The sequence below is a fragment of the Episyrphus balteatus genome, chromosome 4 (genome assembly GCF_945859705.1).
Source record: "Episyrphus balteatus chromosome 4, idEpiBalt1.1, whole genome shotgun sequence".
NCBI classification, from domain to species: domain Eukaryota; kingdom Metazoa; phylum Arthropoda; class Insecta; order Diptera; family Syrphidae; genus Episyrphus; species Episyrphus balteatus.
This window is the reverse complement of record NC_079137.1, coordinates 26,449,105-26,474,073: the sequence shown is the minus strand read 5'-3', so window position 1 is coordinate 26,474,073 and position 24,969 is coordinate 26,449,105. Positions and strand designations below refer to the sequence as shown.

General features: G+C 32.2%; 1 protein-coding gene and 1 long non-coding RNA gene across 4 annotated transcripts in view; one reads left to right on the top strand and one right to left on the bottom strand.

Moving 5' to 3' along the window:
- Positions 1–667: 667 nt before the first annotated feature.
- The window catches only part of LOC129920149 (uncharacterized), a 52,981-nt gene continuing 28,679 nt past the window's right edge, over positions 668–24,969 (bottom strand). For all 3 annotated transcript variants that reach the window (XM_056001369.1, XM_056001370.1, XM_056001371.1), the window contains exons 2-6: positions 21,190–21,329; positions 19,188–19,260; positions 14,417–19,121; positions 4,180–4,406; positions 668–4,117 (exon numbers count right to left, since the gene is read on the bottom strand). In XM_056001369.1, the coding sequence (XP_055857344.1) occupies positions 1,460–4,117; positions 4,180–4,406; positions 14,417–19,121; positions 19,188–19,260; positions 21,190–21,329 (7,803 nt within the window). In that variant the 3' untranslated portion in view covers positions 668–1,459. The remainder of the gene's footprint in view (positions 4,118–4,179; positions 4,407–14,416; positions 19,122–19,187; positions 19,261–21,189; positions 21,330–24,969) is intronic.
- On the top strand, positions 21,244–23,315 carry LOC129920163 (uncharacterized). Its single transcript, XR_008773199.1, has 4 exons — positions 21,244–21,348; positions 21,408–21,535; positions 22,948–23,146; positions 23,215–23,315. It is a non-coding gene; the product is annotated as an uncharacterized LOC129920163 (long non-coding RNA).

Sequence of the window (24,969 nt, the reverse complement as noted above, 5' to 3'; positions counted from 1 at the left end):
AAGAAAATTAGTTGCTGTTTCGTGACAGATAAGTAGCCTTAATGTATAAATTAATTAATTAAACATTTCGTTTTGCGTTCTTGCACTTTTTGTGTATAATTTTTCACAACACAAACTAAGAAATCTAAATTGAGGCATAATTTATTTGAAAAGGCATAATTTTTTTTCAAGTGAGGAATAATTTTGACTGAATGGGTTGGCAACGCTGCCCATAAGTATCTCTTCACCTTTCCGAAGGTTATATGGAATTTGAAAATAATGGTTAGTATGAAGATATTTATAAGTTATAACAAACATTTTTGTTTTGTTTAATTCTTAAGCCTTACAGCCATATTATTCACTCTGGATTTAATTTGGACTAAAGTGAATTTTAACAATCACTCAAATCCGCAAATTTGATAAAAGATTGGATTAAAGTAGTGAATGTTATGGATTAGGATTTATTTTTGGGATTTAAATTTCTTTACATCCAGATGTATTTTTAAAGTAGTGAATAATATGGCCGTTATTGTACCTTGAGATGAATCCGGTTTCTATGTTGAAGTTTATACTACCCCATGTTGTGCAATGTGCTTTTGAAGGGCAAAAGATTGCACGAACATCATTATATAGTTTTTTATTTTACTACTTACGTGATTCAGAATTATAATATTTCATTTTGCTATCATTTTAATCAACTATGAGAAGAGTTTATTTATAAAGCAAATGATTCAATCAAAATTGTATTACCTAGCTGTGTCTCGGAAATACATATTTCTTTAGATGATTTTTTCTTTTATTCAAGCTTAAAGCTTAGTTCGCAGATAGCGCTAAATTTTATCTGACATTTTTTTCTTCATCGTTTTTACGGTTCTACTAATTTTGACTGATAAAAATATACAGTTAGAAATGAAAATGTGATTTTTAGTTGCAGCTGCGCAAAACTCTGTTTTAATTTTAGCTCGGCCTAATTTAAGAGAGAAATCTGTGGGAACTAAAATTTAGCGCGATGTGCGTACTAGGCTTTAATGTTAATACCGTCTACTAATAGACATTCGTATTTACATCATAAAGACGGATAATTTAAAGGCTTTGAAAAGTTTAAGTTTTATTTTAAACTACGTAAAATAATTCTTAAAAATAAACTTTGAGTTCATTCGTTATAAAAAAAAATATTATTGTACGCATTAACGACTAAATCTAAATATTTTCTTTTTTTTTCAATAAATAACAATCAATATGATTTTTTTAAATAACAGTTGTTTGTAACTCTATAATACTCTTCTTTAAAATATATTTGGAAACTACAATAATTTATATTATTTTATTTAAGTTTTCATAAACAAGTATAAGTTAGTATTACTTACAACTCGGACATGTATGAAAATGTTTGGTGAACACTTTAGTACACTGAGTGTCGACAACTAAAAACTATTATTTACAGAGTAATTTAAATAAAAGAAATAAAAATAATTTTTTTTTAAATTAACACTTTTTCAGAATCTTTCACAGCTTTTTTAAAACTTTCTATATCGTGACAGTATTGTGTATTTTTTAAGTCCTCAGCACAAATAGTAAGGCCCTTTCGATAAATAATATTTATCTTTTTATAAACAGATCTCCAATTAGGAGGGATGTCTCCTCTGACTCTAAAATGTATTGTATCTATGTGCTCAATAATTCGATCAATAGATGTATCTGTTTTTTCACACGAGAAGCAAACAAACATCATTCCTACGTTAGTCAGTCTGGGATACAAAGCTCTTTTATGAGCTTTGACTATGTGTTCTCTACATAATTGTTCGCGGTTGTAAGGAGTGTTGCACACATCACATGTATACTGGGCGAAATGTTGACCGTAACTTTGTAGCAATGCTAATGTATTTGAATCCAAGCAATCTGCAAGTAATCTCTGACGTGTTGGACATGCACAGACAAATGTCTGAAGTTGATTGACAGCAGGAGCTCTGGTAAAAATCTCATTACAAATACCACAGCGATTGGGATCTATTAGGCTCCGGCATAAGGGCATCTTATCGCTATGAAAGCTTCTCTGATGCGCTGATAAATAGTGTACCCTACCCCGAAAAGAACAGTACATACATTCAACTTGTCGTGCTAACCGAAATAAAAATCGTACATTTGAATGAGTAGATGCAAAATGAGTTTTTAAATTTGTGAAATCTGTGCATTCAAGGTTGCAATTGCCGCATATTGGAGCAAGTTCAGGAAGATTAATTTCACAACATATTGGTAATTGTTCGTTGACTGATAAGCATGTGCTTTCATTTCTCAAAACAGGCATTATTTCTTGTGGGTTTGGAAAAGTTGCTGTTATGGATGGTATCAGAACGTTATTTCCAAAACTATTTTGTGGAACAATTAGCCCTGCATTGTTTGTTATCACTGTGTAGTTTGGAATATAACTTCGCCCAACGGATTCTCTTTGATATGGAGTTTGTTGAAGATTTCCAATTGTTATTGCTGAGATTGGTTGCACAGAAATAATTCCTGTTTGAGTCAAGTTATTTTGATTTTGCATAAGATTTTGTAAGTTCACACATTTAATCGAAGTACTTGGCGTTTCATCGTTTTCTTCTTCGAACTCGGTTTTAACAACAATTTCTTTCTTTATTTCAATAGGAATATCCTCGTTAGGTTTTATTTTTTTTGATATTGAGGCAGCTATGTCTTGAGTTTGAGACGGTCGCTTTTCTTTTATTAATCGGGTTTCGAAATTAAACGGAGCTATTGACGTGACTATCGCTCTGTATAAAAAAGGCGTAAGTATTTCGTACTTCAATCTAAATGAATTCTGCTTATGCTCTTTGACATGAATCTCTGCGTCTAGATGAGTTAAAATTATTGCATCACATATAACACATTTTGGACAAAGAGTTATTTTGTGTTCTTTTTTCAAATGTGGGACTATTTTCCTTTTCATAATTTTGGAACAACAAAAGCAAGTATCTGTTGTTGAAAAGGTCATTTTTTTCTCTGGAAAAACAATAGATAAGGAATTTTTATAGTTAATTTCATCTCTCCACATGCTTATTACTGGAACATCTCTGAAATTGTGAAATTTTTCTATGTGTTTAAGCATTCCGGCAGAACTATGATAAAAAAAACTGCATACGCAACAAATGTACAATTCCTGTTTATGCAGCATTTTATGGTCTTTTATATTTTCCCAACATGGGTTACTTTGAGTTATGGCACAGTGCGAGCACGTGTATTTGTCGGGAGCTACATGTGCATTCATATGAATATTTAATGCATTTTCGTCTGATCCTACATAAGGACATGATTTGCAAAGACATTTGTAGCGTGGAAGTCCATTCATGATATACTGAGGAACTTCAAGCTCCGCGAGACATGGAGCAGAAATTCCCGCCAGCCACTCTTTGTGTTGATTCTGTTGGAGCTTTGTTTTTAATTGCTGGCGCAAGGCGTCAGATAATTTCTGAAATAAAGGTAACCAATCAACTGGTCCAATTGAAACTATTTTTTCTTTGAAAATAGAAAACGACACATCACCAAATGTAACTTTTCTTTCGATTGTTGATCGAAATTCGGGATGAAAGGATGCAAAATGCTGAAATATCTTTTCTCTTGAACAAAAGCTCGTTACACAATGATAGCAGATATATTCATGACGACGGTGGCTCTCAAAATGAATTATTGCCAATTCAAGTGAGAATTGCTTCGAACAATAAGGACATGTTACTGTATTCGTGATTTTATGACGCGTTATGATATGTTTTTGCCAAAGTTCATAATGTAAAAATGAAGCGATACATTCAGGACAACGGTATAAGCTAGATGGAGGAGGGCCAGTGTTTTCGGTGAGAAGTTCGAGCAAAGGTCGTAGACGTTTTTCTTCTTCCATTGAAGTCACAGAAATGTTTGCTACGACAGGAGATGTAGATTTCGGCAATATCAATGCTACGTCTTCAGTTAGGATTTCAGCAGGATTTGGTTTGATAACTTTTGTAGGGGGAGCATCTTCGATTAATGTTGGGCCAACATCGTCTGTTGCAGTAGCAATAATGTCACACTCATCAATCAGAGCAGTATATATGTCGGATGGGGCAACAGCCAAACTTATATTGATCATATTAAGATTTTCTACAGCGTCCTGTTTGGGAAAAAATATAATGATTATGAATTGAAGGAGTTCTAAACAGACATTTAACTTACCACACATCCTATATTTTTAAGTTTCCTTTCTGCCACATAACCAATTTCATCTGGATGTTCTAACGCCAAATGAATTCGCATGTTCTCTTTATCATTTGACTCATTTTTACAATGCAGACATGCTAGCTCAGTAAAAGCAATAGGATCCAGTTTCCTGAAACTCGACGGATGTGTCTTTTGGATGTGAGACTTTAAAGATGAGATGGCATAAAAGCTTTCGGAACAATCTTAAAATTAAATAAAACATAAAGATATATTTTAGATTTTAAAGTAAATTATTTAAAATATAACTTGGAAAAAATTTAGTTGATAAATGCGATACGAAAAATATTTCGAAGATGTAAATTTAAAGTGATTAGGTGCAATGCATAATAATCTACGGATTCAAAGCAGGTCACATGAACCAAAGTTTTGAATTTTGAAAAAACCCCTTTACCCCTGTCCTGTAACTTAATCAATGGAGATAAACTACTTTTTTAAATGTCTAAGAAATGCAATTTTGAATAAAAAAAAAGGATTTTATGGAACGAAATATAGGAAAGCTGTTTTTTTTTCAGATCGTAATGAAAGGTATTAGCACTGAATAACTAATTATACAGGGTGTCCCAAAAGTAATGGCTCTAGGAATTTGGTAACTTGTTTATCCCAAATCCTTACGGTTTTCGTTTGAATGCAGTTTTGGTGAAATTTCAAAAATTCCTACGTTGGAACAGTATTTTGCTTCCTCCGCTTGTCACATGTAACCAAAACTGTTTCTATTTAAATTAATTATTTTAATAGTGGACTAACAAAAGCAAATTATTAGGGAACCTGGCCGACCAGCTCTGATTTTGATGTTTTTTTTTAACGTCGGTTATTAAAAATATAATATAAATATAAATATAAAAATACTTTAACCTCTATAGGTTAAAAATTGCCAATGTTGCAGTTTTGTTTTTTTTTTAAATAAAAATTAAATTTTTTTTGAAGAAAACCATTTTTTTGCTTTAATTTCATAAAAAGACTTTCTATGTAATTTAAGGAAAAAGAATATATGGGAGTGAGGGACAATCTTCCATCGTTTAAGCGATAAATGCAATTTTCTCCCAAGCTGACTTCAAAAAAAAAAATTAAAATATTTTGAATACAACGGCAACACTAACAATATTTAAATATACATTTTTAAAAAGCGAGAAGCTTATTGCTATCATTACATAAATTGTATTCACTAAATTTAATGAAGAGTTTTTGAAAAAATGGTCCTCAAACGCAGAATTTTGAAAAAAAAACCTTAACAAAAAAATTTGAAGTTGAATTCGGAAAAGAAAAAGGTAATATAATTGCAGTTTTGAAATTAAAAAATTACTTCAATTTCATTGGAATTTTTTTTAACCTAATTTTTGTATTAAAATAATTGATTTTCTCTAAGACTTTGACAAACAACACCTTAAAACTTTCGCTATTTAACCTTTTACAATAAGGGCTGTTAAATGATAAAATAATAATAATACTGAACTTTGAAAAAAATGAGTTAATTTTTTTTCAAAAACTTCAGTAAAAAAAGTTCTTCGAAAGTGAAATACTTTTTAATTTTTTTTTCATAAACTGTTATACCTATATATTTATATTTCCTTTAATGAATTCAAATGAAAATTAATGTGGCCAAACATTTTTTTTTAAATAAATGCATATTGTGTTACGAAAAAATTTTAAAAACGACATGTCACCAAAAGTAATACGTTTTGTTATTTTAAGTTTTAACGGAAAAATAATGCGATTAATTTTTTCATTAATTGCAATTTTCGTTGCCATGTACATACTGCTTAAACCCCATGATTTACAGATGTGTCCGTCCATATACAAAAATGACAAAAACTAAGCTTTCCAACGATGTATATCTCATTCGTGGACTGTAGGTGGACCAATTTGCCCATTATCCTCTTAATGTTTATGGCCTAAAAATGTAGCTTCTTAGACTATACATATTGTTTTTGTTTTCCAAAAAAAAATTCCACTAATCATAGTAAACGTACTAAAAGTATCAAACATGCAAAACATACGAAATGAACGAACATACGAAACGTGCGAAAGTAACGAAATATACGAAACATGCGAAAGTAACGAGTAACAATATTATTGATGCAGGTACTCATTTTGTCGTTACTTTTACAGCCCTATATATTATGTATTATGTAGCCCGAGGTAATGTTCGTTGTACAGCCTCGTTGTCGGAAGCGAGTGTCTTGCAAATCGCCTCTACTGCAAGGCTTGTACATATCATAAGCACAATTTAAAAGCCTTTGCAAAAATACACCCAAAATCTGCTGCTGGTTTGGTCCAAAAGTCAAATTCTTGTGTTACTTTGTAAATTAAAAAAAAAAGCGCACTTATCAATCGATACAACACTTACATAAGTAAATAAAAAAATCTGCAATATATCGACTACAGGTCATTTCAATTTTTAAATTGAATTAAATTTCACAAAGTCCACTAAATTTAAACAAAAAAAAAAATGAAAATTATTCTTTTTTTCTCTTTATTTATCTGCAATATCGCTTGAAAAAAATATTAAATCCATTGATTTGATTCAAGTGCTAATAGCTAGACTACCGATTTTGAGTTCCTAACAAATATCGAGTCCTAACTAATAAAGTTTTCAATTGGCAATCCGGAAGAAAAAAAAATTTTCGGAGGTCATTAACCCGTGCCTCTAGGGTCATACTTTCCCCATACAAATTTGTATGGGAAATTTTTAACTCATAGGTACATAAATTTTTTTTTCTCTCGAGTTAAATCATATTTTTTTTTAATGTTTGATAATTCTGGTTGGAAAACAGTTACTTTAAAAGATCACATTCAAAATTTCCCGTTAAAAAATTTTTTTATATTTTATTTCGGTTTTTGAAATTATTAGCTGTTTTCGTAGTTTTTGCTTTCACCTATCACTCAATTTTAAATTCAGTTTTATTGGTTTTTAATTCTTTTCAAATATTGCATTCAAAAATTTGTGAATAAATCAAAAATGTCAATTTTTTGAAATTTTTGCCGTTTTTATAATAAATAAATATTATTAAATACTTTAACCTTTCTTGTTTGCAACTTTTTTGATGTAGTTTTTTAGGTGAATAATTTTTAAACAAAATTCATTAAAATAATATTGTAAACATATCTTTTGTAGTTCGAGAAAAATAAATTCAAACGTATAAAAACTTTAACCTTTCTTGTTTGCAACTTTTTTGATGTAGTTTTTTAGGTGAATAATTTTTAAACAAAATTCATTAAAATAATATTGTAAACATATCTTTTGTAGTTCGAGAAAAATAAATTCAAACGTATAAAAACGGCAAAAATTTCCAAAAAAAATTTCAAAAATTTAAATTTTTGATTTATTCACAAATTTTTGAATGCAATATTTGAAAAGAATTAAAAACCAATAAAACTGCATTTAAAGTTGTTTAAATGTTTTAAATGTTTGTTTGGAAATCAATTTGCTGCATACTAACCCATATATGGTTTATGTTTCCAAAAATTTATATATATGTAAAAAAATAAAAATTTGTATGTAATACCTTTTTTCAACCCCTAATAAAGCTAAAAAATTGTAAAAAAAAAATTTATATTACTTCGATCATAATTCATGCAGTAGAGGTTTAAAAGTTATGGTAGAGGAACCAAATTTTGCATTAAGGTTCTCATATCCATTATCAAGAATCATTAGGTCCGTTCCGCACTCAGTTTGCAACTGCCGAATTTAGTAATATTTGGTTATTTTTGGTCAGAGTCTATTCCCAACTTCAAAAATTGTGTAGAAGAGAGCGCTCACGAGAGAGTAAAAAATTTCCCCACCCTGACAAATTTAGCCCAAAGAATTTCTTCCGGCAGAAATATGAGTTCTGTCAAATGAAAAGTTGACGTATGTCAAACAAATAAATAAAGAAGAAAACAAATAAAATTGTAGTGATTTTTAAATTGAATCGCGTTTACGTGTTTTTTGCATTAAAAAAGTGTTAATGTTTATCGAATTAAGTATAAAATATGAAATTGTGTTGAATAATGGTGTTCAACTTGTTCCAGACTTTTTGGCAGTCTTTCGTAGTTTTATTTCCTACTGAGAGAATTCTCTCCCAACTCTCATTAATTTGATAGACTGCCGAATTTAGTGCACAAAAAGTTGTTTTCCCGCTCCAGGGCACTCTGATTCATGTCAATCAATTGTCAAAAAAAACGAGAGTTTCTCGGGTTTTATTTTACATCGAACACCTCAGAGGTTTATGTCGAATTCCTTTCAATTTTTTGAATCGCCTCAAAAAAATCGAATTTTTGGTGTTAAAAAGGAACATGAAAACAGACCGAATTCTTTTTCCGATTGTATGTGTGTCATTTGACAACAATTTTTACACGAACGTCAAGCTGAAACCAAAACAATTTCTGCAAAATAAAACACGAGATTCCTTTGATCAATAATTTTGTTTATTTTCTTCGGTAATATAGATTTATTTTAATCAGAATCAAAGGGAAATTGGAGTTATTATTAAGATCTGAGTGAAGATGAAGTAGAAGGTTATTATTTTGGTCGTATGCTGTGGTTTTACAGAGAAACAATTTTCTGACGACAATTACGAGAAGAAAAGTCACAGTAATTTGACTTTTTCACAAGAACTATGCCAGGAAAAAATATATTTTGATCGCACATTGTTTTTTTTTATTTATTTCATATTTTTCCGCAATAAAAATACGATATTCAAATAAAATTTACTCTTTATTTGAAGTTGGTGTTCTCAAATCAACAAACAACACGAAGAAAACTTTCAGCTTGACGTTTGAGAAATGTCAAATGTTACAAGTGTGTGTGCAAATCCGTGTAAATCTCTCAAAAAAGAGGGATTAAAAAAAATTCGAATTCTGCTTCGTTTGAGGCGAATTATTTTTCTATGGAACATGATTTTCAGAAAAAATTCGCTTTGAGATCGCCGAAAATTCGGTTTTTCAATTGAAAGGAATTCGACATTAGTTTCATCAGCTGATTTCTGTTTTGACATTTTTTTCTTTATTTATTGTCGTTTTCTTTCACTCTATTAAGGAGTACTCTAAATTTTTACTCCTTTTTCTGGAGTGAAAGAACATAATGGGAGTAATTTTTTTTTTGTAATTGTGTGTATGACAAGCCAAAAATGGATAATTTCCATGAAAAAAATAGTGATAACAGGCCTAAGGAAAAATTTTATGAATTGAAAAAAAAAAAAATTTAATATTAATAACATATGAAGCATAATAATCGTTCGTTGATAAGTCTGCTTCTACACAAAGACGCAAGGTGCAGAAATTATCTTTAAATTTCCTTTTGATTTTCGGTTCGGTGCGTCCCGCGAAAAAATACGTAGTATTTTTTTGAAGACGCAAATTTGACAGCTATTTTCTTTGGTTATATTTTGTTCTTGTTTTCGTATGATGACTTCTACAGGAAGACGTAGACGCACAAGATGCACATAAGAACAAGGGAGAGAAAAAGATCGATTTCTCCTTTGCTCTTATGTGCATCTTGTGCGTCTACGTCTTCGTGTAGAAGCAGACTATGTATTTTAATTCTAAAAAAAAAAAACACCAGAATGTACAAAAAACAAACAACAAACAGTGGGGTCTATGTGCAACGAAAACTTTTGAATAAATTAAAAACGTTACTATACACGCAAATGATACACAACCGACGAGGAAGACTGCGCAACCGACGAAATGGGTAAATTCACAAACGTCAAATTTTTTGGTAGTGATTACGCATCACTGCTTTTTTGCGATGCTGATCGTTGCTCAGCTGATGACGATGCGATGCTGATCGACAAAAAGTTTTACGTTTAAAAACAATTTTTGCTTAAGCCTGGTACGCTGCTCGCGCTAAATTTTAGATCCCATACAAATTATCGAAAATTTTTAGCCGAGATAAAATGGATCCCATACAAGTTATCGATAACTTGTATGGGAATTTTATCTTAGCTAAAATTGCAGCGTACCAGGCTTTAATGATGGAAATATACTAATAAAAACTCTTTGTTATAATTAAAATCTGGAGCCTCACATTTTATCTCCTCCAGAACATTCCTCCACAATACTGACTTCGATTTTCTGCCTCCAATAAATTCACCTTCATATATTAATTTGCTTTCTATTAGTTGTTTAATTTGTGTGCTGGTAAAATATTCCCTAAATTTCTTCAAATTTATTCATTTATAAACAATTTAGAATTTGATTAAATACTTTTCATTGTCCTTTTCCTTCATTTTTACTCCAAATCGCTTCGGCATCACCAAGTTATCAAGAAAATTCTTGATGCTTTTTTGTTTGATATTTGCGCATCAGTTTATCCAAATTTGCAATAACGAACGATTGACTTTTAAGTGATGCTATTTCTTTGTGTTTATGAACGTGCTACAGGAATGATCGCAAATCATCTCTGCAGTGATGCGTTTGTGAATTTACACAATAAAATAAAACAGAACAGCAAAAAAAGAACAAGATCAAAGAGAAACGTCAAAAAGATTCACAAATTTTTTTACCGGAGACTCACGGTAGAAAATCTTCCTTCCCTTTTTTTCGAACTTTATTTCTCTCTTCCTCTTATGTGCGTCTCGCGCTTTTCGTCTTCGTGTAGAAGCGCACTTAGTTTTACTTTTGGTATATTTTTCATTACGCTTCTGATCGGGGTTTTCAGCCTAATTGACACACACCTTTAGTTTGATAATTGTAAAATAAAAATATCCCATCAACGCAGAAAAAAAATGGGATTTTTTTGCTATATGGCACAGGATTTTTTTTGTTATTGATGAAGAACACTGGCTGAAAATTTTTTTTATTCGGTTTTCAATTTCATTTTGGAAAAAGTGAAGAATTAACGAAAAAAATGGAAGAAATATATCTGGCGGAATATAATACAATAGAAAATATATTCATAATGGTTGTTTTTGTTAATAACAACAGAGTTTGAAAAAAAAAACTTTTCGCATTTTCCACTTTTCAAACAAAATTTTAAAATGTCAAACTTCAAATTCATAAGTGTGTGTGCAAATCGGTGTAAATCTGACTAAAAATGTGGAGTAAATCCGGGGTATTCCGTAGTACTAAAATTACTCCGGAGTAATTTTTTTTTTACACTTTTGTGGCTTCAAAGAACACAAAACCTTCAAAAGTGCAAAAATAAGTACTAAAAGGGTACTCTCACTGGAGTGAAAGAAAACGACATAAAATTACTCCGGAGTAATTTTTTTTTACACTTTTGTGGCGTCAAAGAACACGAAACCTTCCAAAGTGCAAAAATAAGTACTAAAAGGGTACTCTCATTGGAGTGAAAGAGAACGACATAATTTTCTTGTTTCTGTATTTGTTTGCATATTCTATAACTAAGGTCAAAAATCTAAAAAAATCTCATGTCCGCAAGTCCTAGTTTTCCAGGTTAAACTAAGTTAGGTGCAGATTAAAAAAAAATAATAAGAAAACTTTAGATTTTTATATGTATACCAACATAAACGACATAATTTAAAGGTATTTTTAACACTTATTATAACAAAACTCACAAGCAAGTCAACATGCACCTTATTCATGTTGATCTGACACAAATATTTGAGATTAAAAAAAAAATAAGAAAAATTTAGATTTTTATATGTATACCAACATAAACGACATGATTTAAAGGTATTTTTAACACTTATTCCAACAAAACTCACAAGCAAGTCAACCTGTTGACTTTGTTGAAAATTAGACCAATCAGAGCCTCTGAAAATTTAGATCTTATGGCGTTTTTAATTGGCAATCCGGAATTGTTCTTCGATTCGGAATCCCAATTGAACAGTTTTTTTTTTTATTCCGAAGAATCTGAAGTTTGGTGTGAATGTATTAGGTCCGTTCCACACTCAGTTTGCAACTGCCGAATTCAGTAATATTTTGTTATTTTTGGTCAGAGTCTGTTCCCAACTTCAAAAATTGTGTAGAAGAGAGCGCCCACGAGAGAGTAAAAAATTTCCCCACCCTGACAAATGTAGCCCAAAGAATTTCTTCCGGCAGAAATATGAGTTCTGTCAAATGAAAAGTTGACGTATATCAAACAAATAAATAAAGAAGAAAACAAATAAAATTGTAGTGATTTTTAAATTGAATCGCGTTTACGTGTTTTTTGCATTAAAAAAGTGTTAACGTTTATCGAATTAAGTATAAAATATGATATTGTGTTGTATAATGGTGTTCAACTTGTTCCAGACTTTTTGGCAGTTTTTCGTAGTTTTATTTCCTACTGAGAGAATTCTCTCCCAACTCTCATTAATTTGACAGACTGCCTAATTTAGTGCACAAAAAGTCTGGAACAGACCTATTGTTTGAGTTTAACATGTTTCACATATATGTGTATTCGCGCCAAATTTCATTTGTATTTGTGCTGTAAACATTTTGTACTGCTGATGCTGACAACTGACATTTATGTCGAATTCCTTTCAATTTTTTGAATCGCCTCAAAAAAAAAAAATCGAATTTTTGGTGTTAAAAAGGAACATGAAAACAGACCGAATTCTTTTTGCGATTGTATGTGTGTCATTTGACAACAATTTTTACACGAACGTCAAGCTGAAACCAAAACAATTTCTGCAAAATAAAACCAGAGATTCCTTTGATCAATAATTTTGTTTATTTTCTTCGGTAATATAGATTTATTTTAATCAGAATCAAAGGGAAATTGCAGTTATTATTAAGATATGAGTGAAGATGAAGTAGAAGGTTATTATTTTGGCCGTATGCTGTGGTTTTACAGAGAAAAAAAATTTTGACGACAATTACGAGAAGAAAAGTCACAGTAATTTGACTTTTTCACAAGAACTATGCCAGAAAAAAATATATTTTGATCGCACATTGTTTTTTTTTATTTATTTCATATTTTTCCGCAATAAAAATACGATATTCAATTAAAATTTACTCTTTATTTGAAGTTAGTGTTCTCAAATAAACAAACAACACGAAGAAAACTTTCAGCTTGACGTTTGAGAAATGTCAAATGTTCCAAGTGTGTGTGCAAATCCGTGTAAATCTCTCAAAAAAGAGGGATTAAAAAAAATTCGAATTCTGCTACGTTTGAGGCGAATTTTTTTTTCTATGGAACATGATTTTCAAAAAAAATTCGCTTCGAGATCGCCGAAAATTCGATTTTTCAATTGAAAGGAATTCGACATTACATAAATCTATGAATATGTGAGTGATTCTGCTTCTGATTAGGGGGGTTCACATTAACCAACTTACCGGACAGACCGATTGTCATTTGGCCTGATGGCCGTTTTATATTTTTCGTTCACACTCATCAGATAATTTTTATCAAAACCCATTTTTCAGCTTATTTTTAATGTATCTTTACCCTATATTGCTCTAAAATTAGAGAGAATGGATTATCACTGTCTGCCGGACAGACATGTCGTTTAATCGACTAACATGTCCGTCCGACCACCAAAAAATCAAAATTTTTTGAAAACCATCCGGCAAACCGGACAGGCTGTCGGATGGGTGTTCACATTATCAAAACAACATCAGATCAGACCAAATGGCGGCTGGTCTGTCCGGTAAGTTGGTCAATGTGAACCCCCCTATTCTGTTTTTAAAACCAGAAGAGAAATTCTCTTTTTTTCAGAATCAGAACTGTCAGTTTTGCCAAATTGAACGCATTCAGATTGCTTTTTTTGTTGCTTCTAGTACCCCGTTTGTATGACCGATTTAAAGATCGAATTGAAACTGAATCGAAATTTCGATCCAGGTATATGGAAGTACCAGATCGAGGAATCGAATTGAAATAGAATCGAAAACACAATTTTTCTTCTAAATATATTTGCAGTAAAATAGAAAAATCTAACCAAAAACAAAGTGCAAGTAAAACTAGATATCATAATACATACATACAGTAAAATTTTCAAATAAGAAGACAATCACACACAATTTCCACCATAAATTATATCTCGAGTATTCAATTCGTTTGGTATATATGCATATTTTCGATTCGATTCAGCTCCCCCAGTCGGATCGGATCGACAAATCCGGATTCAATTCGATTCAGGTATATATAGACCTAAATCCTGATTCAATTCGGATTCAAATCGCCATACAAACGGGGTATAGATTGCCAATTAAAAACGGCATTAAATTCAGGTGGCCTGCGTTGAACGTCTTCTTTCCAGAAGAAGAACTGTCATCCGAATTGAATATACATAAATAGAATTTAGAAATAAAAAATAAATTTAATTACCTGGACATTTTAAGGGCGGAATATTTGCAACCATTTTCTGCTTTAGATCAGCCAATCTGTCACTTAATTGGCTTACACGACTGGCACATTCGTAGATACCTTTATCTAGAGTACTGTTTTTATGGCACATTCTTCTGTGTATGGCAACGTTCCCGGGTATCGTACTGCGGTAAGAACATTCAGCACATTGATATCGGCAATTTGCGTGTTTTGCGCGCACATGACCTACAATATTCTGAGCCTTAGTAGTTTTAAATTGGCAATAAGCGCAATCCAAACTGATTTTGCGTTTGATGCTGTCATGAGAGGTCGCTACATGCTGAATAAATCTCTCAGCTTCATTGGAGCTAAACCAGCAACCGCTATTGGTACATTTATACATTCCAAAGTAATTAGATGAATCTCCAAACATTTGTCGATAAATCATTTTTGGCATTTCCAGTCGCTCATTTGCAACAGATTCTATTTTTATTTCTTTTAATTCTGGTTTTTGATCCAATGGTTCCATTATAGGTTTATGACTTTCTTGGCATGTGTTGTCATTAGAAGTATGTACGACAGTCATTACATTTGCCGACGTATCCGAAGGGGAATGGAGCAACTTCAGGCCATCTTCAGGACTGGGGGCCATTTCATATGCCAACGCATCGTTATCCACATTAATATCTTGAAGAAGATTTTCAATCGAAGCTATTTGTGATGTGTTAGGAAGTTCCTGATCTACCAAAACGTCCTTAATGTCAAGTGGGTTTTCATCTAAAAACTCTTGCTCCAACTGCTGATTATCTTTTTCTAATGGAGGAGTGGGGAAGTCATCCTCATCCCGATCGGCAGGCATAATTTCATTTAAAATTTCTCCATTGTCCAGAGCAGCAATGATAACCTTTTTCACATTCTGTGGATCTTCGAGCCGAAAGCCATGGTGATCACGTTGGTGTTTGTGAATATTTGCTTCGTTCAGTTGAACGAAGTTGCACAAATTGCAAACATACAAATAAATTACTACCAAATCTGGAGAATACAAGTAATTTGATCGAATTTTACCATTTAAGCATGTACTAGTCCGATATTGATGGGAACGAATATCCTCTCTATAGGGTTTTACCAAATCGCAAACAGCACACTTGAATCCATATTCGCCAGTATGAAAAGAGAAGTGGGCGTGGAAATTTACAAAATTATCTTCAAGCTCAACTTGACAAAATGCACACGTCACTCTATAGCGATTTCGGTGACGAACAGCTAAAGTTATGTTCGCTTCAAGATTGTCAATATCTTGCGAAGTTAAGCGAGAGGTATAGGATTCAGTTTGATGTTGTACGATATAATGATTTGTTAGATCATTGGGCCGTTTGTTGCAAATGGCACAAGTTTTAGTTGAATTAAGAGTCATGCTTTTATCGTTATTCAAATGTAATGGACCTTTTGGTGTTGTTTTTTTGGGAGTAACAACTGGCTTAGAAGTAAATGGAACAAGAATAGGCATTTCACCAATTTCACGTCGTTTTGAAATATCATTCTCATTTGGAGGTTTAGTGGTTTGGGCTATAAGTGTAGGAATCGATGAAATCAAATTATTTGATTTAACTTCATCACATTTTATCCACTTCTTTATTTCATTTGTTGAAAGCCTGCTTAAGGTTACTTTCAATACCGGATTAAATGGATCCTTATTGATATTTTTGTATGTCATTTGCAATCCACTTTTGATTTTACGGTGTTCCTCGATGTCAAACTCATCAGTTTCATCTGATGATTCTATATCATGTATGTTTTCAACGCTAAACCCTTCGCGCTCTGACAAACGCCGAAAACAAACTTTTATAGAGCCCGATGACTTGTTTGTTCCTCTTGGTTGTGTTTCTTCTGCACCGTAAGTCTTTCTTCGAAAACCAATTCGTGCTGCCTTAACAACTTTAGTGGAAGGATCAAGTTCGCTATCTGTGCTATCACCATTTTTTGCAGTTTTTCTTGTTTTTGTATTTAAACCATCTGATGAGCTGAATTCAGGCATCTTCGTGGGATTACCAGCAGCGCTGCACAGCCTCTTTCCATCATTTGTTGGCAGCAAAAACTTTTCAAACATATCGCTGTATTCTTTAAATGTGCAATTAAGATTCTCTAGTTCCCTGTTACCTCGTTTTGGTTGAGCTGGTTTTGTTGGCGTTTTATTTAATTGATCATTTGTCTTTCGACGTGGGCGTTTGTATTTTGATTTTCCATTGTTATTGCTGTTTTTATTATTTGATGAAGCGTCTTCGACTTTATTAAGTCCATCTTCAACAGAGTTACTGTTGGATTTTTGTGATTTTGCATCACTTTTTGTAGAATCTGTTGACTTTCGAGCTGAATTTCTTCGCGACTTTGATGGCGTTAGTACTAAATTATCCTTTGACTGATTTAATGCGGACATAACGATTTTAACCACTTTTGCTATGTTTGATTCTGTATTGTCAGTGGAAGGTTTACAGTGTGGAAACTCTATGGTGTCATTTGATGAAGAAGATGATGATGAAACAATGCGTGCCCTTGATTTGGGTCTTCCAAAACTCATAACCACCGTTTCCTCATCTTCAGATTTGTCTTCATTAGTTCGCGAATCCGCAGTTCTTCTACCTGTGGTAACACTTTCAGATTCAGAAGAATTTTTCCGCTTTGCATTTGATTTTGTTTTACCCTTATCACTTTCACCATATTCTGATCCAGACGAATCTTTTGATTGTTGTTTTTGTGTACTATCAACTTTCGGACTAACAGAACGAGCTTTAAGAACATTTTCCAGCACTTCGATTGGTGAACGATTCCTCTCTCTTTCCTTATTTTGTCTCGCTAGTTCGGATTCTTGTTTTTCCAACTCTTTTAGTCGCTTATGCTCTCCATATGTTGTGGCTGTACTGGAAGTCGGTTTTACTACAACTGGTGGTAAACTCTTATATGTTGGACGTTGGGAATTGCAATTATTCATGAGCCAAGTGGCAGACTCACGGATGCTTAAGTTATGAATTGGCGAGTCTTTTATTTGTTTCAGTTTTTGCACGATTCGAGGATCATTTAAATTTAATTTCGGCATCAGAGAATTCTGGTAAGTGTAGTTTACTGAGAGATTGTTTTGGATATGATTGGATGAGCCATGCATATGATTCGGAAAAGCTTGTTGTTGTTGTTGGTGTTGGTGCTGTTGATGTGTTCGAAATTGTTGCTGTTCCAGTTGTTGCTGGTAATGATTATCTTGTTGATGCAGCTGCTCATGATGTTGAATTTGTTGATGATTAACTTGTTGAAACTGATTTTGTTGAAGATGCTCTTCCTCCAAATTGTAGGAATCATAACAAACTTCAAAGGCTTCATTATTATAATTGTTAGTATCTTGAATTGTTATAATATCTGTATTGTGTTCGTTTTTGGTCACCGATGATTTGGTAACTAAATCACCCAAAAGCTCTTCTAGTTGAATACCCGTTCTTTCACAAAGCTTGGCATATATGTCGTTAAGTTCGTTGAGATCCATGTTGTTAAGATCTTTCATTTTATTAGGGCTGGATTGTATGACCTCTTTTGATTTTTCTAATAAATAAGTAGAAGACGTTTTCTCTCCAATAATTAAAGTGGACGGCTTGTGTACCGTTTCGACTCTAAATGGCTGTGGCTCTGAAATAGAACTTGATTCGGTTTGAAAATTGGTTTTAATCTTTTCTTCAGGAACCAAAGTATTGCTTTCAGCTTCATCAGATTCTGAATCTAAAAGTACTACAGTGTTAGAATCCATTACAGATTTTTCAGAAGTACTCGTTTCTTTTTTCGAAGAATCTCTTCTTTGAAAAAGCTCCGATTCTGATATTTTAACAGATTTAACAGGTGCTACATAATTTTTAACTGGATTTGGCTGGTCATCCTCATCATCAGAAACATACAATGACCTTGTTTTTTTCAATTTTTCTCTTTTCTTTTTGGAACTTTTCTTTTGATGTCTTGGTGAATCGTTCTGATCTTCTTCATGTGTTTTCTCTCTCTCCAAATCATGGTTTTCGGTTTCTGATCCATCAACCAAAGAAGTTTGACATTTTTTCTTGTGTTTGTGTTTTTTCTTTTTTTTTCTTTGAACTAATATTTCGTTTGAGGGCAGATTATCATCAGAAATATTTGATAAGTTATCTGTTGATAAGTTTTTTGGTCTTAAAATTGGACTTCTTTTGCGTTGAGTAGACTCTTTTCCTATGTCAAAATGATTCGGAGATTCAGTTAAAGCAATTGGTTTTAAAGAATCCTCATCAAGATTGTCAATTCTACTAAATAAGTCTTGATTTATAGTTTCATCGTTATCGTCCTTCGTCGCAGGGTCTTTACTTTCATAACTTGGTTCTTTTAATGAAATTTCAGATAAGGACACATTGCGTGTTTTCTTCACTCTTACATCTTCAACAACTTTTTCGGAGTCTTGTAAAACTTCTCCCTCCTCAATATCATCTATTGATTGAAAATTTGATGTTTCAGATGTGTTTTTGGAGTTTTGCTGTTTTTGCTGTGAAGCATTACTTTTAGTGATTTCAATATTTCTCGAAGAGTTGTTAGCCTTATTGTTGTTGTTGTTGTTGTTGCTGCTTTTGTCTTTTGCATTCTCCGATGTCTCAGGGCAATCATCATCTGAAACAAGATCAATTGCTTCTCCTCCGCCTTCAAAAATCGAAATTATATGAGGAGGAAACACCTAAAGTAATTGTATGATAACGAAAATTAGAAAATTATTATGATTTATGAAAAATACTATACGCACCATAGATTTATGAAGGGTCTGAAATCGTTTTTTAATAGCAGATTCACATGTTGTTGCAATTCTCGCTGGAAAGCTAAATAGAAATAAACTCATTAAAATAAGTAAAATTATTTTTGTTTTCCTTCACGCCACTGAGGAGTATAGTTATACTCCAAATTCAACTTCTGAAGGCGGTGTAGGAATACACAAACATCGAAAGAAGGCTTATTAGGTGTAATTCTGAACAAAATTATGGAGTTTATACAGAGTACTAAAATTACTCCGGAGTATTAAATTTCTTTTTTTCTTCTAGCGTGAAGCACAGGCCCTGTTCGTTTGGGAGTTGGCAAAGTACATACTTCTAGAATTTTACTGGGAATTTTCAACGCAACACACTTTCAACGAAATCGATAGCCTTGTTCCTTTGGAGGGTGACACTAGTGGTTTACTAGCGATTTTTAATGGAACGCTCTTTCAATGAAATCAATTAGGGCGTTCATCGTTATCTCTTTAAAAGAAAACATTTTTTCTACACGATTTGACATTCGAAATGAGATAATTTGTGGATAACTATCACTATTTTTTTAATGCAAAATTTTTTTAGTTGCCATAAATATTTTTTTTAATGCAAATATTTTTTTTAATGAAATTTATTTTTATTTTAATTTATATTTTTACAACCCTAAATACCGGTTGTAAAAAATCTATTAACAAAAGTTACACAAAAAATGTTCTTTGGAAAAAAACATTTTGCAAAATAAATTTTGAAAAGAAATAAAATAGAAATCTGGCTTAAATATTATGGCAACGTGGAAATAAATAAGTGCGAAAGGTTTGCCATACTCCCCTTTAGGGTTACTATAAAATTTAAGAACGGCAGTCGGGCGAAGTTGGATACATGCAAAGTTTCTTTAAATCCAAATATTTTTATTCGTTCCACTATGGGGTCTTCTAAGTCGACTTTTGTAGAGTTAAAGTTCAAATTTTCACTTTAAATTTATTTCTTCGGTGGTGAACTATCATGCAAAAGAAATACATTCAATACATTCGAAATGAGATAATTTGCGAAATTATCGTAAGACTTCCTGCAAGTCCGGATGTCAATAGGTACAAATCTGACTCAAAATCTGGAGTTAATCCAAAAAAACTCCCATGTTGTAAGACTACACCCGAGTAAGGAGTTGTTGCTCTTGCAAAGGGCGCAATGCAAAGGGAAAAACTAAGTACCAAAAGGTACTCTTAAGTGGAGTGAAGGAAAACGATATTATTAGATTTTTGTCACTTATGGATGATTCACAATGTTGCGAAACTACGAGAAGACGAGATCGTTGAGAGTTGCATGAATTGCCCAATATTTGTGACACACTACTAGTATGAAACTATATTACGCAACGCTAAAAACCCTATACTCTGTCCGATAAAATTCTGCAGTTAAGGGAAGATAGGGCATTAGCATCTCACTCTGCTTCACGCCTTCTGGATATGTCTATCACATCAAAAAGCTCACACAGAGATACCGTATATACAAAAAAAAAGTTTCGAAAAGGTACCAGCGTTGTCGGTAAAATTTGACAAAAACGAAAAAAAAAATAATTTTTTCTTTTAACTCCAAAATAACAAAACAAAAAATTCACTCATTTAAGACACAGCCCGACCCCACGCATGCGTTACGTTTTAGCTCTGATAATTTTTGTCGATCATTTGTATGGGAGCTAAAATTTAGCGCGAACTGCGTACCAGGCTTTGATACAGAAATTACAACAACAATACATACCATGTGTTTCGGAGGCATATTTTTCGTGAATTGCTTTTGGGAAATCGTTAGGTCCCACTGATTTTAAAAGAGCCCTCCCATAACACCTGTACTGCCAACTTTTATTGGACAGAGTATAGTAGTAGATTTTAAAACAATTTGTTTTTTTTGCAAATCGTCTCGTAGTATTGGAAATCACGCATAAAAACGAAACCTTCCTAATAACTTGTTTTATTTGATTAAAACATACAAATCAAAAGACATACTTACTTTTTGGTTGAATTAAACCATTGGAGTAATTTGACATATTTTTCATTTTTTACAGGATCATGAGCTGTAATATATTGCAAGAATGGAATGTACTTCTTGAGTTCGTTGAACCGCTTCCGATCCAATTTCTTTCTCATGTTCTGAAAGAAACAAAAAAGAGTAAAATATTTGTAAATATTTATTGCATTAATTTTCAAAAAATAACTGATGTATCACAGGATCCATATCCACTACAGAATGAGTATGGCTGATTGCTAAATCATATACTACCTTAACATTATATAAGTGTGCTGTGCGCTGTTACACCAGCAAAATTGGAAAAAATGTCTACCAGTTTTTTTAAGAGGTATCCTTTCAAAGTGATCAGTTATGGTCTACTCATGAGTAGATATCTATTACTACACTCAGGGAAAAAAATAGTTATTTTGTAACTATTTGCATTGTCATTTTAAAGAATTCTGTGAAATTTGATGAGTAACTATTTTTGAACAGAAAATATTTACAAAATAGTTAAAAATGACTATTATAACAGTCATTATATCCAAACAAAATAGTTAAAAATAACTATTAAAATAGTTAAAATTAATTACGTAACTATTAAAATAGTCATTTTTAACGGGAAACCGACGAAGTTATGAATACCAGAGTTATGCGCGACAGAGTTACGCGACACGCGAGTCAAAGTTACGCAAAACCGAAGTTATGAAAAACCCAAGTTTTGAAAAACCGAAGTTATGAAAAACCAGAGTTATGAACGCTATGAAACGTGGTTTTTGGGTTGGCAACCATTGAGGGGAACGATATACGGGAGGAACGTACCAAAAAGCTAGAGCGTATAGGTTGAGTCAAGGCAAGAAAAAAATGGAAGGGACGGGGGTGTCTATTTCCCTCCGTTTAACCGGTAGGGGGATTTTCTAAAAAAAATGGCTTGATTTGCAAAAAAATTATTAAAAATCAACGGTTACACCAATAATATCGTACTGTACTTTTTTGTAAAGCCAAAGGCTTGTTCTTGTATCTTGTTTTTAAATAAACCTGTTTAATGGAGCAGTTTTTGAAAAATTAATTTTCAAAAAATATATGGCTTTTTTGAAAAAAGTAGTTTTGTTTTTTTTTTTTAATTAATCGAAAACGACAAGACTTTTTTGGATCCAGTTTTAAGTTTTCGTTTAAAAACAAATAGGTAAGAACATTAAATTATGTAATTTAAATCAGTTCTTAAATACATAAAATTTTGAAAGAAATAAGTTCGAAATTTATTTTTTCACTTTTTTTCAAAATTTTGATTTTGAAAACTAATTTTTCAAAAACTAAACAATTAAACAGCTTTATTTAAAAACATATTAAAAGAAATAGTTTTTGGCTTTACAAAAACGTACAGTACGTTATTTTTGGTGTAACCGTTGATTTTTTTTCTTGCCTTGAATCAACCTATAATGCTCTAGCTTTTTGGTGTCTCCTCCCGTATATGGTTCCTCTCAATGGTTGCCAACCCAAAAACCACGTTTCATAGCTTTGTTGTTCATAACTCTGGTTTTTCATAACTTCGGTTTTTTATAACTTTGGTTTTTCATAACTTCGGTCTTTCATAACTTCGGCTTTTCGTAACTTCGGTTTTGCGTAAATTTGACGCGCGTAACTTTGATATTCATAACTCCGTTAGCATTTTATTTTTAACTATTATATTTATAGTTAAAAATAACTATTACAATAGTCACATGCCAAAGCAAAATAGTTAAAAGTAACTATTTTATATAGTTACAGAAAACAAGATGTCGTATAGTTACAGATGAAAAGACGTCGAAGCGTGCCAGTGCGAGTACAAGTTTCAAGACGTGTGGGTACAAAAATAGAGATTTTTGTTAAAAAAAAATTAAACATGTTGTTCGTTTAATTCTTTTTAAACAAAAATCTCTATTTTCGAGGAACCCAGTGTCAAATCATACAATTTTTTTCAGTAAGTAAAAGTAAGAAATTAAATAATTATTATTAATTGTTCAAATTTATTTTTTACTAATTTTTCAGTGAAACAAAAATCAATTATGAACAGAGAGCGCAACAAGCTGTCAAATTCCACGACCCCTTATTTTTGTCTTTCAACATATTCGTTCGAACCATTACTTTTGGGATATTGTATAAAAAACGATTCTAAATATAATAAAAAAAATATTTAATGCCTATTTTTTTTTTCATTTTTAGTGTTTTTTTTTTTTTTTAATATAAACCCCCCCTCCCCCCCCCCCCGGTAGACAGAGGGAGATACCACTACCCTCCCCCTGTAAAAAAAATGCATTGTATATTTGTATATAGTCCTATAGCCCCTCCTCCATCTGATAGTCTGAATAGTCACAAATAACTATTTTAATAATTATAATTGACTATTTAAATTGTAAAATACTTCAATTGACTATTAAAATAGTTAAAAATAACTATTTTTAACTATTTAAAATAGTTATCCCTTTTAACTATGAAAATAGTTAAAAATGACTATTTTTTTCTCTGTGTTAACCAACCACACATCCTATATTCTCGAATAGAAGATTGTGTGTTATTTGTAGTAGTAGATCTACTAATCATCTACTCATGAGTAGTCTCCCACCTCCAAAGGAATCGGTTATTAATTGTGTGTGAACATTTGAGTTCTTTTACTTGATTTTGTTGTTCATTTTATTATTGCATGCTTTTCTGAGATAAGTGTTTGCATTTATTTGTTTTGCAATTTGTTACTATACATGAATAAATTTTCCATTGAGATTTCGCAAGCGTTTCGTTATCCTGGTGGAGACCGTAAAAAAAGTTCTTTTCGCATGAGCGGCGTACTAGACTTAATTTATAAGCCAACAGCAAGTTTTCGGGGGGTTGATAACGTAGTTAATTAATGTGAGTAGTCTTAAACATTATTTAACATACTAAATACAAGAACATCAAACCTTTGCCGATCCTTGATTATTTAAAAAACCGATAATTTGGAAAAACGGATAACTTTTCTTTGCTTTCAGTTTTGAATCAATTTGTTATTGAATACAAGGTTTTATTTGTGTTCCATCTAAATGCATAGGTACGTTAAAATGTGCTTTGTTTTTTTTTTGTGTTTACGAAATCGTGAAATATTTGTTCTCTTTTGTGGCTCCAAAGCTATGTTGAGTGTTTCTCAAAAATGTACTTGTGTTTTACAGAGTCTTCCTATCAGGGGACATTTTTCGATCACAGAAGAACGCAGAATTTTCTCGTCACTTCATCCACCCTACGCTTACGCGATGATTAATATCGTCATCACAATCGTCAGATCTCGTGGTTGTCGATCGAATGCTTTTTCAAAATCAACCAATACGACATGCAAATCCTTAAAGGAATCTCGGATGTTTTTCCATAATGATTCTGATACTCTGGATTGCATCTGTGGTTGATTTCCCGCGACAAACCCGCACTAGTCATGAGATAGCCTTATCCTTTTTCACAGTCGGCTACCCAAGACTCGCTCAACGATCTTCATGGTGTGTGACATCAGCTTAATCGAACGGTAATTATCACAGCTTCACGTATCACCCTTTCCTTTCTATATTGGAAGAAGGTAACTTTCCCTCTTGATAAGGCATGCGATCAGCTCGTATAAGCTTGGAAACAAGAATCATGAGCTATCTAGACCCGATGTCTCCCATCTTTTTCTAAAAATCTGAGGGTATTCCGTCTGGCCCAACAGCTTTTCCCTTTTTGGAGTATTTTACAGCCTCACTAACTACTCGACTAACTACTTCGCTTAAGTTAGGTGAAGCTATTGGA